The sequence below is a fragment of the Hoplias malabaricus genome, chromosome 15, assembly GCF_029633855.1.
Source record: "Hoplias malabaricus isolate fHopMal1 chromosome 15, fHopMal1.hap1, whole genome shotgun sequence".
NCBI lineage: Eukaryota > Metazoa > Chordata > Actinopteri > Characiformes > Erythrinidae > Hoplias > Hoplias malabaricus.
The window spans coordinates 1,906,478-1,923,013 of NC_089814.1; the positions used below are offsets into that span (position 1 = coordinate 1,906,478).

The 16,536-nt window shown below is 38.9% G+C and overlaps 3 protein-coding genes across 5 annotated transcripts in view; 2 read left to right on the forward strand and 1 right to left on the reverse strand.

Annotated features, from left to right (window-relative positions):
* Positions 1–12,898, forward strand: part of csf1rb (colony stimulating factor 1 receptor, b) — a 43,347-nt gene extending 30,449 nt beyond the window's left edge. The window contains exons 18-20 of one of the 3 annotated variants that reach the window (XM_066645980.1): positions 7,156–7,255; positions 7,455–7,548; positions 12,311–12,898. In XM_066645980.1, coding sequence (XP_066502077.1) covers positions 7,156–7,255; positions 7,455–7,548; positions 12,311–12,445 — 329 coding nt within the window. In that variant the 3' untranslated portion in view covers positions 12,446–12,898. Of the gene's footprint in view, positions 1–7,155; positions 7,256–7,454; positions 7,549–7,952; positions 9,337–12,310 lie in introns of those variants that run through there. The other 2 variants (XM_066645981.1, XM_066645982.1) reach the window with 2 other exon arrangements.
* Positions 8,477–12,452, forward strand: LOC136668171 (dentin sialophosphoprotein-like). The gene is made up of 6 exons (XM_066645501.1): positions 8,477–8,495; positions 9,751–10,158; positions 10,471–10,584; positions 10,903–10,980; positions 11,260–11,367; positions 12,130–12,452. The coding sequence occupies exons 1-6, from the start codon at positions 8,477–8,479 to the stop codon at positions 12,303–12,305; spliced, it is 903 nt and encodes a 300-aa protein (XP_066501598.1). The 3' UTR covers positions 12,306–12,452.
* A 609-nt stretch (positions 12,899–13,507) lies between the features above and the next one.
* Positions 13,508–15,830, reverse strand: ndufa2 (NADH:ubiquinone oxidoreductase subunit A2). Its single transcript, XM_066646656.1, has 3 exons — positions 15,675–15,830; positions 14,876–14,982; positions 13,508–13,681 (listed from the first exon to the last, which is right to left on the reverse strand). Exons 1-3 carry the CDS (start codon positions 15,770–15,772, stop codon positions 13,590–13,592), a joined length of 297 nt encoding a protein of 98 aa, XP_066502753.1. The 5' UTR covers positions 15,773–15,830; the 3' UTR covers positions 13,508–13,589.
* Positions 15,831–16,536: the final 706 nt, after the last annotated feature.

Genomic DNA, 16,536 nt, shown 5'->3' on the forward strand with positions numbered 1-16,536 from the left:
ATGCGAATTTCTAATGAATCCTCCAGCGGCAAGTCATATGGGTGGTGTCTGGGAGAGACAAATTAGAACCATTAGGAGTGTTCTCACTGCCATTCTCAACCAGTCAGCGCAAAGACTTGATAGCTCATCCCTAAGAACTTTCTTTTATGAAGTATGATGGTCATCAATAGCAGACCACTTACCGCTGAACTTCTGAATGACCCATCCTCACCTGAACCATTGACTCCAAATCATATCCTTACAATGAAGTCCACTATAATCTTACCTCCACCTGGACAGTTTATCAGAGAGGATCTTTATCTTAAGAAGAGGTGGCGGCAGGTACAGTATTTAGCCAACGAGTTTTGGATTCGATGGAAAAAGGAATATCTATTGAGTTTGCAATCAAGACAAAAATGGCAGAAAACCAGAAGAAATTTGAAGGTGAATGATATTGTGCTGTTACAAGATGACCAAGCCCCACGCAATGACTGGAAGCTGGCCCAAATAACAGAAGTATACCCGGGGTCAGATGACAGGGTGAGAAAGGTCAGGTGAAGTAATGTTTGAAGTTTAAAAGTTTCAAGTTTACCTGCAACAGTCAGCAAGTGTTAGAAATCCCACAATAAGATTGTGAGATTTGGTGGGAGTGTTACTGTTGCCACTTTAATGACTTGTTTTGTCACTTCCACTGGGATTTGGTTGGGCGTGAAAAAAAAAAAAAAAAAGAAGGGAAGAAGGAAAAAGGGTGCAGCTGGCTCCATTAGGCGCAGGGGAGAGATGTTCTCATGAAGGTTATAATATATAAGTCATAGGATATTTTGGAATTAAGAAAAATAATGTTTAAGAAGATTTCTTCTCCCAGCATGCAGCCAACGAGGTATTTGTACAGTTTGTATTTTTGTTTTATATCATTTGTCATCACGTATGCTAACATGGTGGTTTTTTATGTTTAATACTGTGTATTATTAGTTTTCACGGTTTAATATGAAGAAGAAGACTTCAGTAAACCCGTTAAAGAAAACGACTTGCGTCTGTCCGTGCTTCGGGGAGGGAACAACACCCCTTATTAACTCACCCTCAACACAAACACTCATCCCTTATTAACACGCCCTCAACACAAACACTCATCCCTTATTAACACACCCTCAACACAAACACTCATCCCTTATTAACACACCCTCAACACAAACACTCATCCCCTATTAATTCACCCTAAACACAAACACTCACCCCCTATTAACTCACCCTCAACACGAACACTCATCCCTTATTAACACACCCTCAACACAAACACTCATCCCCTATTAATTCACCCTCAACACAAACACTCACCCCCTATTAACACACCCTCAACACAAACACTTTTTAAAGGCACATACACACATTCTCACCCAATCTGGAAAACAGTATGAATTTTATTAAAATCTTCAATGTGGCATGGTGGCTGCAGATCATAGCATGCTGAGCAAATAAACACAAATATTTCCTATTAAAACAAATGACCAGGGGAAAATAGCGGGAAAACAGAACCTCACATTGAACATTAATAAAATTACCTGAAGAACAAAGTCAATTCTACTGGTCTACAAAAGTTTGAATCATTGACCTACAAATAGCACGGGCATTGTGTTTAGTTTCACAAAGAAGAGCTTGTCCAGACATAGTGAAGATTAACCTGTTCACAGGTCTAACCACACAACCAAACTGAGACCTAACCTGTGAGTGTGATGCAGGACTAAGTAGATCAGTGTTCGCGTCACCTGAATGTGTGTCATGAGACTGTGGTTGTGACTGATCAGTGCAAGCTGGAACTGTATTGGCAGTCTTTTCATCTAAATCTGCACTATTCACAGGGCTATCAGCTTAACGTGTTGTTTTTGAGCTTCAAGACATATCAGACAAATCATCAACTGAAACTTCCAAAGATGGGGTCTTCAAACTGTTAGCTTGGGCTGAATCATTGATGGGCTGAGAGCAAATGTCAGGTAGCTGTGTGACCCAATCGAGGGTTCTTCCTTCAGAGTCTGGTTCAGATGCTAGTAGTGAAGCCGTGTCATTCTCAAGATTATCATCTAAGGCCTCCTGTTCAGCTGAGTTTGGATGACGCCCTGAGTGAGTGAGTGAGTGAGTGAGTGAGTGAGTGAGTGAGTGAGTGAGTATGTATGTATGTATGTATGTATCTATCTATGTATCTATCTATCTATCTATCTATCTATCTATCTATCTAGTCCCATCACGGAATGTGAGTGAACATCACTGTCACAACTAGATAATGGTGAGACTGGATCAGACAGTGTGCTTTGTACATCAACTAGAAGGAAGTTCACCAGCCTCAGCAGATTGCGATGGACGACCTTTTCCTGATCAGTGGCAGTATTCTGAATCCTGTGCGTGTCAGTATTCTGATCCACCACTATGTATACAGTTGACTCAACTTGTCAGCCACTTTTTGTTTTCCAATGCCAGACTTGTTTGCCAGCAGCACTCTGTTGCCTATGACAATGTTAAGCTCCTTCACTTTTTGGTCATAAATCTTCTTGTGTCTACTCTGCGTCTTTTTGGCATGCTCTTGTGCTATGAGTACTGCATCCTTCAGGTTTTAGTCAAAGATTCCACATACTTGTCATAGCTGGAAACACTGGGGTCACAGAGAACTTAGAGAAAGAGAACATCCACAGGAAGATTAAATAAAAAGGTGCATACCCTGTTGTCTTGTGCACAGTGCAAAGGTCAGAGTCTGTAGGTGTCTAGGCCAGTCTCTCTTTGTAGCAGGTGTCAACGTGTGGATCATATTGCCCAAAGTCCTACTGAAGCGTTCAATGCTCCTGTTCCCCATGGGATGATAAGATGTAGTGTGTGACTTCTTCACACCCAAGACACAGAGACTTTCACTAACTAGCTGGCTCTCTAGCACCTTGGTCACTGTGAACTCTTTCAGGGAATCCAAAAATGCAAAAATATTTATCCCAGAGAACTCTTGCGACTTGTTTGGCAGATTGATCCCGACATGCAAATGCCTGCGACAGTCTGGTGAAGTGGTCAGTCACCATTAAGACAGCAATGGGTCTGTTGTTCACATCCTCAGCTGACCAGAAGTCGATGCAGACCAGCTCCAGTGGTCTGCTTGAAACAATACTTTCTAAGGGTGCTCTGCCTTCAGGTTCAGCAGTTTTGCTAACTACACATTTCTGGCACATTCGAACATACACATCCCTATCTAGGCGCAGCCTAGACCAAGACCAGAGCTTTTAAACAGACCTGATGACCAGCATGATCATGGACTTCTTTTAACACCTCAGGGAGGAGAGACTCGGGGACTACAAACTGGAATCCTTTAGATTTGGTCACTGGATCTCATGACATTCTGTAGAGGATCCCATTTCTCACCGTGAATTTTTCCCAGTGCTTCAAATATCGGATGACGGCAGCAGACTCTTTCACCCTTTCTCTCCTAGATGGTCTCCGATATCTCTGCACAAAGTATAGTACTATAAAATATAGACAGCAAAGTATAAGTAAAGTATAGACAGCACTCCATCAGAAAATTGTCTCTCACTCTGCTCTGGCTCTGAATATGCTGGCAAGGAATCCTGGCCTGAAGGCACCAGCTGAGGTAGGTGATCTATAAACATCACACCCCTGGTTCTAGCACCAAAATGCCACTCCATATGTGAATCAAGGAAAGCATGGACATCCTCACTTTCTAAAGAAGCTTTGTTTACATGAGACCCAGCACACATCTGTTGAGCAAGACAACTGCAGCTTGTAGTCCTGTCAGCATCACTTGCCTGCCGAAAGTCATTCTGAATGGAAGCACCAGGCACCATCTTGACCTCAGAAAGAAGAGTATTTTATGGTTCCTTAAACAGCCTTTGACTTAATCCAGCCCTGACAAAAGACACACGGCTTAAGGCATCAGCAACTATGTTTTGTGTCCCTGGCACATACTTGATGTCAAAGTTGTAACTTGCCAATTTAGCTACCCAGTGTTGCTCACAACAGTCAAGCTTGTGTTTGGTCATTATGTGAGCAAGCGGCTTGTTATCCATCCAAACAAAAAACACATGACCCTTAAGCCAGTGACTAAATTTTTCACATAATGACCACTTCAAGGCCAGAAATTCCAGCCGATGTGCAGGATAATTACGCTGAGACTGTGAAAGGGACCTGCTCGCAAAATTTCAATTTCTCTTCAAGAGAAGGTACGCCCTCTGACCTGGAAGACACAGTTTCAGGACAGCTAACCAATTCAGGAACACTTGTGCTGCTGTCATCCAAATCTTCAGCTGCAATACATGAGAACAAGTCAGCTATTTTGGCATTTCGTCTCAACATTACAGGACTGCCTGTAGTGTTTATCAGTTTCAGTGGTACCCACCTATCTCCCCATAAGGAAATATCAAGTCTAGCCACCATGATTCCTCTAGGAGCAGAACAGGATGAAGTTGGCTCAGACATGACAGTACTGCCAGGCGACACTTTAACAGTCTTAGGAAGTTTGCCCCACACTAAGTACTCATGGCCAGGTTCCAGACATATGGCTGAATTACACCTAACTGTCCCAATTCTGTCAGGTACTGTGTCTCCTCTCCACCTGTTTAGGCTTGCTAACATGGACAGAAACTCATCAGTTCTGAGTTTACTCATCTGAGTTTACTGGTGTGGGGTTTGCAACAACTCTCGCATTGTTTAGACTTGTGAAGGATGTGCTTAATGACACTGGTGCCCAGTATTAGCTCATCGTGCTGTCCTGGGACCACCAAAGTAGGCACAGACATTTTAATGCCGAACACTTCCATGACCAAGTTGAAAGTTGATGTTGGTTTCACTTGTCGTCCTCCCCAACCCAAAAGTACAACATTCATTGTGAACTTGCAGCAGTCATCAACAACATGGCATTTAACATTACTGTACTGGTGTACTGTACTGGTGTCACGCCCTCGTCTTGTCATGTCTGTTTTCCCGGCAATGTGCTCGCTCTCAGCACATGGCTCTGTTTGTTGTTTTCCTAGTCCCGCCTTTGTTCCGCCTCCTCATCTGTGTTTCCGCCTCCGTCAGTCCACCCCGTGATCCCTGACAACTGGCAACTTTCGCAGTTGTGTAAAATAGGCCGTCACATCCTCCAACAACATGCATGTTCTGCAATCACCATAAGGACTTTTGACTGAAGTATACATTGTTTCAGAATCTGACCGACTAACAACATTTTGGGGGTTGTGGGTGGGACCTGTACTGTCTCCCTCCAAATACAGGTCTCTTAGTTTCCCTCAGGCTTTGGCTGTTCAGGGACAATTCAGCTTAGTGTGTCCAGGAGAGAAACAAATAAAACACAGCCGGACTGACATAAAGTGTGTGACAGTAGTGTGCTTATTGTCACTGCAGACCCGACAAATGGTTCTAGTGTATCTTTGTTGTGATTTTGAGCATAGGTGCTTCATGTGTTGAAACTCTTTCCATCAGTTTTTCAAGCATCTCCATCATGCGTGACAAAACATGACCATCAAACTGCTGTGTTTTCTGTGCTATAGTCGGCGTATCATGACATGGCTGACCCAGACCAGGAGTAGGCAAGGAACGAAGCTCAGACGGACAAAACTTTTGACTGGTAGCAGAACAGGGATTACAGCTTTGTTGACCCTGACTGGAGAAATAAGTAAACTTGGGCTCTGACTGTTTGAACACTTGACTTGGAGAGCGGGATGATGGGAATACAACTGCTGGTAGCTCTGGATTGGGCTGACCGTGTAGACTTGTGTTGAGCTCTGTACCAAGTACAGCAGTAGCATGACTGTTTATATGCTGGTTGGCACTGCCACAGACCTTATGCTCTCTTTGATAATCGTTGATCCTCCCCTGTATATCTTTAGCGCTCCATTCATGAATGGGTTCACATTTGAATATGCTAGCTAGGTCAGGATCAGGGCAATACTTCACATACATCCGAACCATTTCTTCACCAACGTTCTCCTTCACATACATCCGAGCCACTTCTTCACCAATGTTCTCCTTTGTCCGCCTTGACACCAGAGGCCTTCATCTGCGCGGTCGGCTGCCTTGTTTAATCGAATCCAATAGTCAACTGGACTCTCTCTGGGCTTTGGTACAGTGGAATAAAAATCAGCAAGTGGGAGGCAGGATGACGTTTCACTGAAGTACTGAAGCAAAACTGTGTAAATCAGCTCATGGTGCTGCTTGATGTCGAGAGTGTGATCACTCCTTAGGCAAATTTTAACAACATCTTTTGCCTTCCCTGCCAACCTGCTAATTATATCATCAGCTTGTTCAGAAATTGGGCACTTTTGCTTCCTCAAGTAAGCTTTAGTTTTGTCGATCCATTCCTGGATGGAACACTTATCTGAACTATCATCTCGGAAAGTGTCAGATTCTGACTTCAGGTGCACTGTCACTTCTGGCATATCTTGTCTAGGCTGTTCTGTCTGAGAACAACTGTGTGTGCTGTTCTGAGGCACATTATATGTGTTAACCACCCCAACTGACATCAGTTTAGCTACTATTGATTCACCAAGCTGTAAACCTAACTGTCCTACCATGTCTGTAAGGTGATGGAGAGCATCTGAATTACAACTAGGGGTTGACGTACAGGGAATCTCTCTCATAAACCTCTTTTATGTACTAAAATGGCTAAATATTTGCACGCTTAACAATCTTCACTAAATTTAACAAAAAAATTAATATGATCATATTTACAAGAACATACCTGCAAAACAGTAATTTTATTAAAATCTTCAATGTGGTGTGGTGACTGCAGATCATAGCATGCTGAGCAATAAGCACAAATATTTCCTATTAAAACAAATGACCAGGGGAAAATAGCGGGAAAATAGAACCTCATATTTGCCTTACTCAACTCTCAATAAAATAAGCTCATGTTTTTAATCATTATTTCTGAATAAACACAGAGCTGAGCACCTACAGGCACCATGGAAAACACAGACTGCTGTTTAAGGACGGTAGCTCAGAAGGACCAAACTTCGAATCTGCAGTTCACCACTCACCATTAGGGGCCACCCAAACTCACTCACAGAGTGTTTAAGTGCTTAATTTCATGAAATTCACATAAAATTCACATACACAACAAGGATGTATTTTCTTACTCTGTTACTTATATGTGTGTGTGTGTGTGTGTGTGTGTGTGTGTGTGTTTGTATGTAGGTAGAAGTCCATATCCTGATGTTGTAGTTGATGCTCGGTTTTATAAAATGATCAAAGCTGGGTTCCAGATGCCGCAGCCAGACTTCGCTCCTCCAGAGATGTGAGTGAAACACAAAAACCATCTTATTATACACCACCATTACGCTCATATATTCAACCCTAACGGTGTGCATTATGGATGACTGTCTGAATTCGATTTGAGTGTCAGAGTTAGGGATGAGTTTTTGAGTTAGGGTTGAGTGCTTACTGTGAGTGTTCAGGTGTTGTGTGAAGAAAGCTGAGGACATGGTTTCTCTCAGGTACTCCATCATGAAGATGTGCTGGAGTCTGGACCCCACCTCACGACCAACATTTGGAGACATCCTCAAGCTCCTGCCAGAGTTCTCTGAACAGGTGAGAACTATTCATGAACATCTGTACCATGGTTCTAGATTCAATGTTAAATACTTAACCTTTCATAGTAACAGTGATGATAGTAATGGTGATTGTGGTAGTAACAGTGGTTATGATAACCGTATGTGCAGTAATAATGTGATGATAGTAACGTTGATGATAGTATTTCTTTTTAAACTTATTCTTATTTACAAAGGCAGCTTGGCAAACAGCAAGAGCTGTTTGAGTAAAGAAGGTTTAAAAGAGAAAGGAAAACAAATTATAAAATATGATTAGATGCAGAGGGGTAATAAGAAAAACATTTTAATTAGCAAACAACAGAAAAGCATGTGCATGTATCAGAAGTAACATTTCTGAAGTATTTTTTTGAAAGCTGAGATTGACATATAGGTCTTTAATTTTAGTGTTTGCTGAAGTATGTTCCAGTCTTTTGGGGCAGACAACTGGAATGATGAGAAGCCAAAGGTGGAATTTGTCTTAGGGACTATCAGTTGGATGTACCTGGAGGACCTGGTGTTATATGTAGAAGACAGCGGATGTATCAAATTTTGTAGATAGTGTGGTGACTGAACAAAGAATGTTTTGTAAATGAGTGTGAACCAGTGTAGTAACAGTGAGGATAACTGTGATTATAGTACCAGTGGAGATGTTAAAAGTTATAATAGTAACAGTGATGATAGTAACAGTGATGATAGTAGCAGTGTTGGTAGTAACAGTGATGGTAGTAACCATGATGATAGTAATAATGATGATAGTAACAGTGATGATATTAACAGTGTTTATTGTACCAGTAATGATGGTAAAGTTGATGACAGTAATAATGATGATAATAACAGTGTTTATCGTACCAGTAATGATGGTAAAAATGATGATAGTAACAGTGATAATAACTTTGATGATATTAACAGTGATGATAATAACAGTGGTGATGATAATCGTAAAGGACAGTAAGAGTGATGATATTAATGTTGATGATAGTAACAATCATGATAACTGTGATGATAATAACAGTGATGATAGTAACATTGATGATAACTGTGATACTTGTAGCAGTGATGATAATAAGACTAACCCTAACCCTAGTAACAGTGATGATAATAAGATAAGAAAATCCTTTATTAGTCAAATATCAGAAGCTCTGAAGAATATTTACAACTAATAAACATGACTAATGTACCTGGATATATTGCACGAGGTGTTGCATATTGGTAGACAGATTGAAATATTATATTATAGAATATCACAGTATTGTATTAAGTATTGCACAATGTATATATCATCCAAATAAATGTACATTATGTATCCCTAGTGTAAGTAAAGTGTCAGTGTAGATGTGAGTGGTTTATTAGGAGTGCTGGCTGTAAATTCTAACAGCTGCAGGATGGAAGGACCTGTGATAACATTCCTTCACACTGCTGTCAGAGCATGATGATATGTAATATGATATGTGATGAAAATAACTGTGGTGATATTAACAGTGCTTATAGTAACCGTGATGACAGTAGCTGTCATAATAGTAATGGTGATAATAGTAACAGTGATGATATTAATGGTAATGATAAAGGTGATGATAGTAACAGTAATGATAGTAATTGTAATCATAAAGGTGATGATAGTAACAGTGATGATAGCAATGGTAATGATAAAGGAGATGATATAACAGTGATGATAGTAATGGTAGTTATAGTAATGGTAATGATAAAGGTGATGACAGTAATTGTAATAATAAAGGTAATGATAGTAATGGTAATGATAAAGGTGATGATAGTAATAGTAATAATAAATGTGATGATAGTATCAGTGATGAAAGTAATAGTAATGATAAAGGTGATGATAGTCACAGTGATGAGAATAATTGTAATAATAAAGGTGATGATAGTAACAGTGATGATAGTAATTGTAATAATAAAGGTGGTGATAGTAATGATGATAGTAATAATAATGATAAAGGTGATGATAGTAACAGTGATGATAGTAATTGTAATAATAAAGGTGGTGATAGTAACAATGATGATAGTAATAATAATGATAAAGGTGATGATAGTAACAGTGATGATAGTAATTGTAATAATAAAGGTGGTGATAGTAACAGTGATGATAGTAAGGGTAATGATAAAGGTGGTGATAGTAACAGTGATGATAATAATTGTAATAATAAAGGTGGTGATAGTAACAGTGATGAGAGTAATTGTAATAATAAAGGTGATGATAGTAACAGTGATGATAGTAAGGGTAATGATAAAGGTGGTGATAGTAACAGTGATGATAATAATAGTAATGATATAGGTGATGATAGTAACAGTGATGAGAGTAATTGTAATAATAAAGGTGATGATAGTAACAGTGATGATAGTAAGGGTAATGATAAAGGTGGTGATAGTAACAGTGATGATAATAATAGTAATGATAAAGGTGATGATAGTAACAGTGATGATAGTAAGGGTAATGATAAAGGTGGTGATAGTAACAGTGATGATAATAATTGTAATAATAAAGGTGGTGATAGTAACAGTGATGATAGTAATGGTAATGATAAAGGTGGTGATAGTAACAGTGATGATAATAATAGTAATGATAAAGGTGATGATAGTAACAGTGATGATAGTAAGGGTAATGATAAAGGTGGTGATAGTAACAGTGATGATAATAATTGTAATAATAAAGGTGGTGATAGTAACAGTGATGATAGTAATGGTAATGATAAAGGTGATGATAATAATTGTAATAATAAAGGTGATGATAGTAACAGTGATGAGAGTAATTGTAATAATACAGGTGAAGATAGTAACACTGATTATAGTAATGGTAATAATAAAGGTGTTGCTAGTAACAGTGATGAGAGTAATTGTAATAATAAAGGTGATGATAGTAATGGTAATGATAAAGGTGTTGCTAGTAATGAGAGCAATTGTAATAATAAAGGTGGTGATAGTAACAGTGATGAGAGTAATTGTAATAATAAAGGTGGTGATAGTAACAGTGATGAGAGCAATTGTAATAATAAAGGTGGTGATAGTAACAGTGATGAGAGCAATTGTAATAATAAAGGTGGTGATAGTAACAGTGATGAGAGTAATTGTAATAATAAAGGTGATGATAGTAACAGTGATGATAGTAAGGGTAATGATAAAGGTGAAGACAGTAATTGTAATAATAAAGGTGGTGATAGTAACAGTGATGAGAGCAATTGTAATAATAAAGGTGGTGATAGTAACAGTGATGAGAGTAATTGTAATAATAAAGGTGATGATAGTAACAGTGATGATAGTAAGGGTAATGATAAAGGTGAAGACAGTAATTGTAATAATAAAGGTGGTGATAGTAACAGTGATGATAGTAATTGTAATAATAAAGGTGATGATAGTAACAGTGATGATAGTAATGGTAATGATAAAGGTGAAGACAGTAATTGTAATAATAAAGGTGGTGATAGTAACAGTGATGATAGTAATTGTAATAATAAAGGTGATAATAGTAACAGTGATGATAGTAATGGTAATGATAAAGGTGTTGCTAGTAATGAGAGCAATTGTAATAATAAAGGTGGTGATAGTAACAGTGATGAGAGTAATTGTAATAATAAAGGTGGTGATAGTAACAGTGATGATAGTAATTGTAATAATAAAGGTGGTGATAGTAACAGTGATGAGAGTAATTGTAATAATAAAGGTGGTGATAGTAACAGTGATGATAGTAATTGTAATAATAAAGGTGGTGATAGTAACAGTGATGATAGTAATTGTAATAATAAAGGTGATAATAGTAACAGTGATGATAGTAATGGTAATGATAAAGGTGTTGCTAGTAATGAGAGCAATTGTAATAATAAAGGTGGTGATAGTAACAGTGATGAGAGTAATTGTAATAATAAAGGTGGTGATAGTAACAGTGATGATAGTAATTGTAATAATAAAGGTGGTGATAGTAACAGTGATGAGAGTAATTGTAATAATAAAGGTGGTGATAGTAACAGTGATGATAGTAATTGTAATAATAAAGGTGGTGATAGTAACAGTGATGATAGTAATTGTAATAATAAAGGTGGTGATAGTAACAGTGATGAGAGTAATTGTAATAATAAAGGTGGTGATAGTAACAGTGATGATAGTAATTGTAATAATAAAGGTGATAATAGTAACAGTGATGATAGTAATGGTAATGATAAAGGTGTTGCTAGTAATGAGAGCAATTGTAATAATAAAGGTGGTGATAGTAACAGTGATGAGAGTAATTGTAATAATAAAGGTGGTGATAGTAACAGTGATGATAGTAATTGTAATAATAAAGGTGGTGATAGTAACAGTGATGAGAGTAATTGTAATAATAAAGGTGGTGATAGTAACAGTGATGAGAGTAATTGTAATAATAAAGGTGGTGATAGTAACAGTGATGATAGTAATTGTAATAATAAAGGTGGTGATAGTAACAGTGATGATAGTAATTGTAATAATAAAGGTGGTGATAGTAACAGTGATGAGAGTAATTGTAATAATAAAGGTGGTGATAGTAACAGTGATGAGAGTAATTGTAATAATAAAGGTGGTGATAGTAACAGTGATGATAGTAATTGTAATAATAAAGGTGGTGATAGTAACAGTGATGAGAGTAATTGTAATAATAAAGGTGGTGATAGTAACAGTGATGATAGTAATTGTAATAATAAAGGTGGTGATAGTAACAGTGATGATAGTAATAGTACTGATAAAGGTGATGTTAGTAACAGTAATAATAGTAATGGTGATGATAATATTTTATGATTAAGGAATATAAGAACGTTGTGCAGGAGTGTCCCTCTCTTAAGAGCGACTCCCCCCAAACATGTCAGGATCTGTCCCAGCCTCGTCCAGCAGAGGAACAGCAACCTCTGATACGGTCCAACAACTACCAGCTCTGCTGACCACAGCCATGCCTTCAGGAATCCCAGATGCCTTCCGCCCCAGCACCTTATGCCCCCAACTCCTTCAGACCCCAGGACAGCTGACAGAAGGCCGGCACTTCTAGCCAGTGACGCTAATCCTGCTGGTTTTGACAGTGACTGTACTTTTGTTTTCGTGTCTGTGTTTTTGTTCTCTGTAAAGGCACTGTATAACTTGAACTTATTGTCTGTTGGGGATTTTCCTCTGTTTATGCCGAAATTTAAGGGATTACAATTTTTTTTTAACTTTACTTTGACATAAGTATCTAAAGGGACACTCCACCAAAGATTTTAATTTGTGACTAACGTTGTTAACGTTTCTCTCAGATTTTTCACATTGTTCTACTAAACTGCCTTTTTTTGTTTGTTTTTCTTAAACCTGATGTTGAACAGAATTCTGAATAAAGCTGGATAAATCTGAAGCTCTGCAGTACACTCTGTCCTTTTCAACATCTTACAAAAATATTAAAATACAGGCACAAACTACCCTCATTAAAGATTTAATTTGTCTGAGACTACAGCGCCCTCTGATGACTGCTATGCTACTGTTCACATTTAAAATTGTGATTTTTTCATTAATTCATTTGTAACCATTCCATCCTGATCAGGAACACACACACACACACACACTCACCCAGTCACTCTCTTTCTCTCACATACACACACAGCACCACACACTCACCCAGTCACTCTCTCTCTCTCTCACACACACACAGCACCACACTCACCTAGTCACACTCTCTCTCTCACACACACAGCACCACACTCACCCAGTCACTCTCTCTCTCTCACACACACAGCACCACACTCACCCAGTCACTCTCTCACACACACACAGCACCACACTCACTCAGTCACTTTCACACACCTGCACAGTGTCACACAGTCACTCACTAACTTGTGTGTATTTGGACCATAGGAGAAATGTAGAGCAACTTGAAGATACCCACACTCCACACAGTGAGGACAGGATCCCCCAGGACCCCGTGTGTCATTGAACTGAGATTATTTTTTACAAATAAACCTCCTGACCCCACATCAGTGTTAAACATCCTCCTTTATTGAGACACACAGTAATTACAGCTGTACACAGAGCACCACCACAGCAGCCGCCTCTCAGATCCCCTCAGAGCCTCACACTCGCCACCTTCTCCAGTTCCTTCACCACCTGCTCCGCCGTCATCCCGTCCAGCGCCACGCTGCGTTCCCGTCCAAGGCCTGCAACACAGACCACACACAACCAACTCCGTCACTCCAGAGAACACAGTTCCACTGTTCCACACCAGTGCTGGGGGGTAGTCCACCCCTCTGTTGGACTCATTGGGCGTGGGGATGGTAGACATTAGAGCTGGGAGATATGGACCAAAAATATGGACCAAGAGTGGCGATATACATCTCATTATTTTATTTCTCATGAGATAATAACTAAAAGGTACTTCTGAGTCAAAGCTACATGTCCCAAATGTCACACAGGAACTTTTATTAACATTTAGCTGTAGATGTCCACGAGACATTGCTCAAAAATAAACTAATAAATAAAATTTTCCTGCGTAATTAAAGACTCATAGCTGTGCTGTTAAACTGTAAACAGACAAAGCAAACAGTTGATTTGTTTTTTTAAAAATTCAGTTTCTTGTGAAGCAGACTTCACCAAAGTGCTTCCTCCTGTGTGTGCTCCTGTGCGGCTAGTACTTTGTGCTAATAACAAAACATGTAAACAGACAATGAAATAAAATAAAAAACAATTCCAATACTAAGGCTGGGCAATATATCGATATATTAAAGTATACCGAGATAGAACAGAGGGGGATATGGAGTGAGGTTACATCATTTATATCGATATTTTAAGTTTTTAAAAGTCTAAATCTTGTACCGGGCCATTCTCTGCTCTGCAGCGTTAGCTAATGGAGCTTGCAGTGCCGTCTGAACTGGTTTAGGGAACTGTACTGTAACTGTGTAGGGAGCAGCACCTCGGAGTTTAACAGCTCCGTACAGAAGTGTGTGCTGCTGTTGTAAGTGGTGAGAGAGGCTGGGAGCACCCCCCGCGTTTTGGTACTACCTTCTTTCTGCATTCCCTGCAGATACACCGTCTCTGCTCCTCATCTGACCATCAAATCTGAACCAGTTGCATATAACTGAACCGCTGTTCTTTTTCACGCCCTGTGTTACTCAGCTCCAGTGTGTGTGTGTGTGTGTGTGTGTGTGTGTGTGTGTGTGTGTGATAGAGAGAGAGAGGGGTGGGGCGGGGCTGTGAGCAGAGCACAGAGTGGCCCTGTACAAGATTTACTTTTAAAAACTTAAAATATCGATATAAACAATATTTTATACATCTGTTTTATCTCTATATACTTTAATATATCGATATATCGCCCAGCTCTAGCGGACATGCTTAAGTTTTCATTTCCATCTCACCGTATCGGGCCCAGAGTTTGGGCTGGACTCCAGAACACTCTCGGATGAGGATGGGGAATTCTGGATTGGCTCTCTTCAGTGGAACGTAATACTGCTCTACAAAATCCCTGCTCTCACACACACACACACACACACACACAGTTCAATATTTCAGATCTCATTTCTTTCAATGCTAAGGTTATTTAATTATCTAGTGATCTCATTATTAAATATGAAATAAACTGCCTGCTTAGCTTTATATTGGTTCATTTTTAGTTCAGAAAACACTATATAAATAATTCATTATAAATTAAGTCCAATTTGAATCGATGACTAGATTTAAAATTCCTTGCTTTTTTAAAAGATTTAAAATTCGTTGCTTTCATGTTGAATATCATCACTTAACATGCATAATATTTTATCTTTAATATATTTATCTTTCTAAATTAATTACTTAACTATAGGAACTTTCCTTTCCACCTTAAATGTCTCAGCATAACATTCAGGCGTCAGAGTAGAATGCTGAGCCGTTTAAGGTGGAACGGAAAATGAAAATGACAAAACAACTGTTTCAACATATATTTGTTTCAGTAAAAATATTTGAATATCTTACGCTGCCAAATATAACATTTAAAGGCTTCTGCTGTAAAACGAACCTCATATTTTTAACCATAGACGTTTACCAATGTTAATTTTTAACGCTGTCTCTGAAGGGACTATATTGTGAGGTTACAGACTCGGAGATACAGGGAAAAACTCGTTGTTGGCGATGTTTTGAAGCCGTGAAATGATTTAAATCCCGTCTCTGTGTGAGTTTTACCTCGCTCCTTTACTCGCGGGAGAAGTCTGACAGAAATGAAGCCGGATTTCGCGAAGGTTTTTGGCCAAACTTGAGCCTATCGCCCTCACGGCCGCCATCTCTATCACCTTCAACACGGAGAGCAGACCGCGGGGCGCGCCTCAAATCATTACACACTCCCTACGCCCTACACCCTAACTAGGGCAGAGCTGCGGATCTTCAACGTTAAAAAAGAAATCTAGAATTAGATTATAAAATCAGAATAAACGGACATCATTTTTACACTACAAATATTACAACAATATTTACAGACAAAAATTGAAATAATATGTTAATAATAAACGGCTAATAATTACATAATAAAGCAAAGTTAAATCTTCTTGAACGGTTAAAACAATTGTATGTAATATTATTTATTTTTTTAATCGTGTCTCTAACCCACAGTACATTTAGTGTTTAATGTCTGTAAAAGCCGTTTTAGTGATAATATATGCTTTAAATATTGAGCCTAAATGAGTGAAGGTATTTGACGTAGAAATGTCGTGCCCTCCTCGTGCACGGGAGCAGGGGGTATTCCACGAAGCAGGTTTTCATTTAGCCAGCTAACTTAATCCCAGAGCTGAGGACTGTCCAGTAACTCTCAATCCCAGCTCTGTTCCTATTGGACAGGCATGACTCTGGGCTTTAATGGGCTGCTTAACTGAGTGCACCCAGTAAACAGAAAACAGAGAAGAACAGAAATTGTAGAAACTCGCTTAAAACGCGTGAAAACGTTAAAAGTGTTTCAAATTGTGCCCGCAACATAAAGTAATCTAACTTTGTCAAACAGGAGTACATCTATACGTATTAAAAAATGAATAAACAAGCGTAAAGAAGCCTCGTT

Bases quoted from the DNA above. Each gene is read 5' to 3' on its own strand.
- LOC136668171 (XM_066645501.1), top strand. The intron at 10,159-10,470 runs GTAATGATAAAG...GTAATAATAAAG, and splicing joins TAACAGTGATGATAGTAAGG to GTGGTGATAGTAACAGTGAT. The intron at 11,368-12,129 runs GTAATAATAAAG...GTAATAATAAAG, and splicing joins TGCTAGTAATGAGAGCAATT to GTGGTGATAGTAACAGTGAT.
- ndufa2 (XM_066646656.1), bottom strand. From the start codon at position 15,772: ATGGCGGCCGTGAGGGCGATAGGCTCAAGTTTGGCCAAAAACCTTCGC. The intron at 14,983-15,674 runs GTAAAACTCACA...GTGTGAGAGCAG, and splicing joins CCCGCGAGTAAAGGAGCGAG to GGATTTTGTAGAGCAGTATT. The intron at 13,682-14,875 runs GTGAGATGGAAA...TCTGTGTTGCAG, and splicing joins CAAACTCTGGGCCCGATACG to GCCTTGGACGGGAACGCAGC.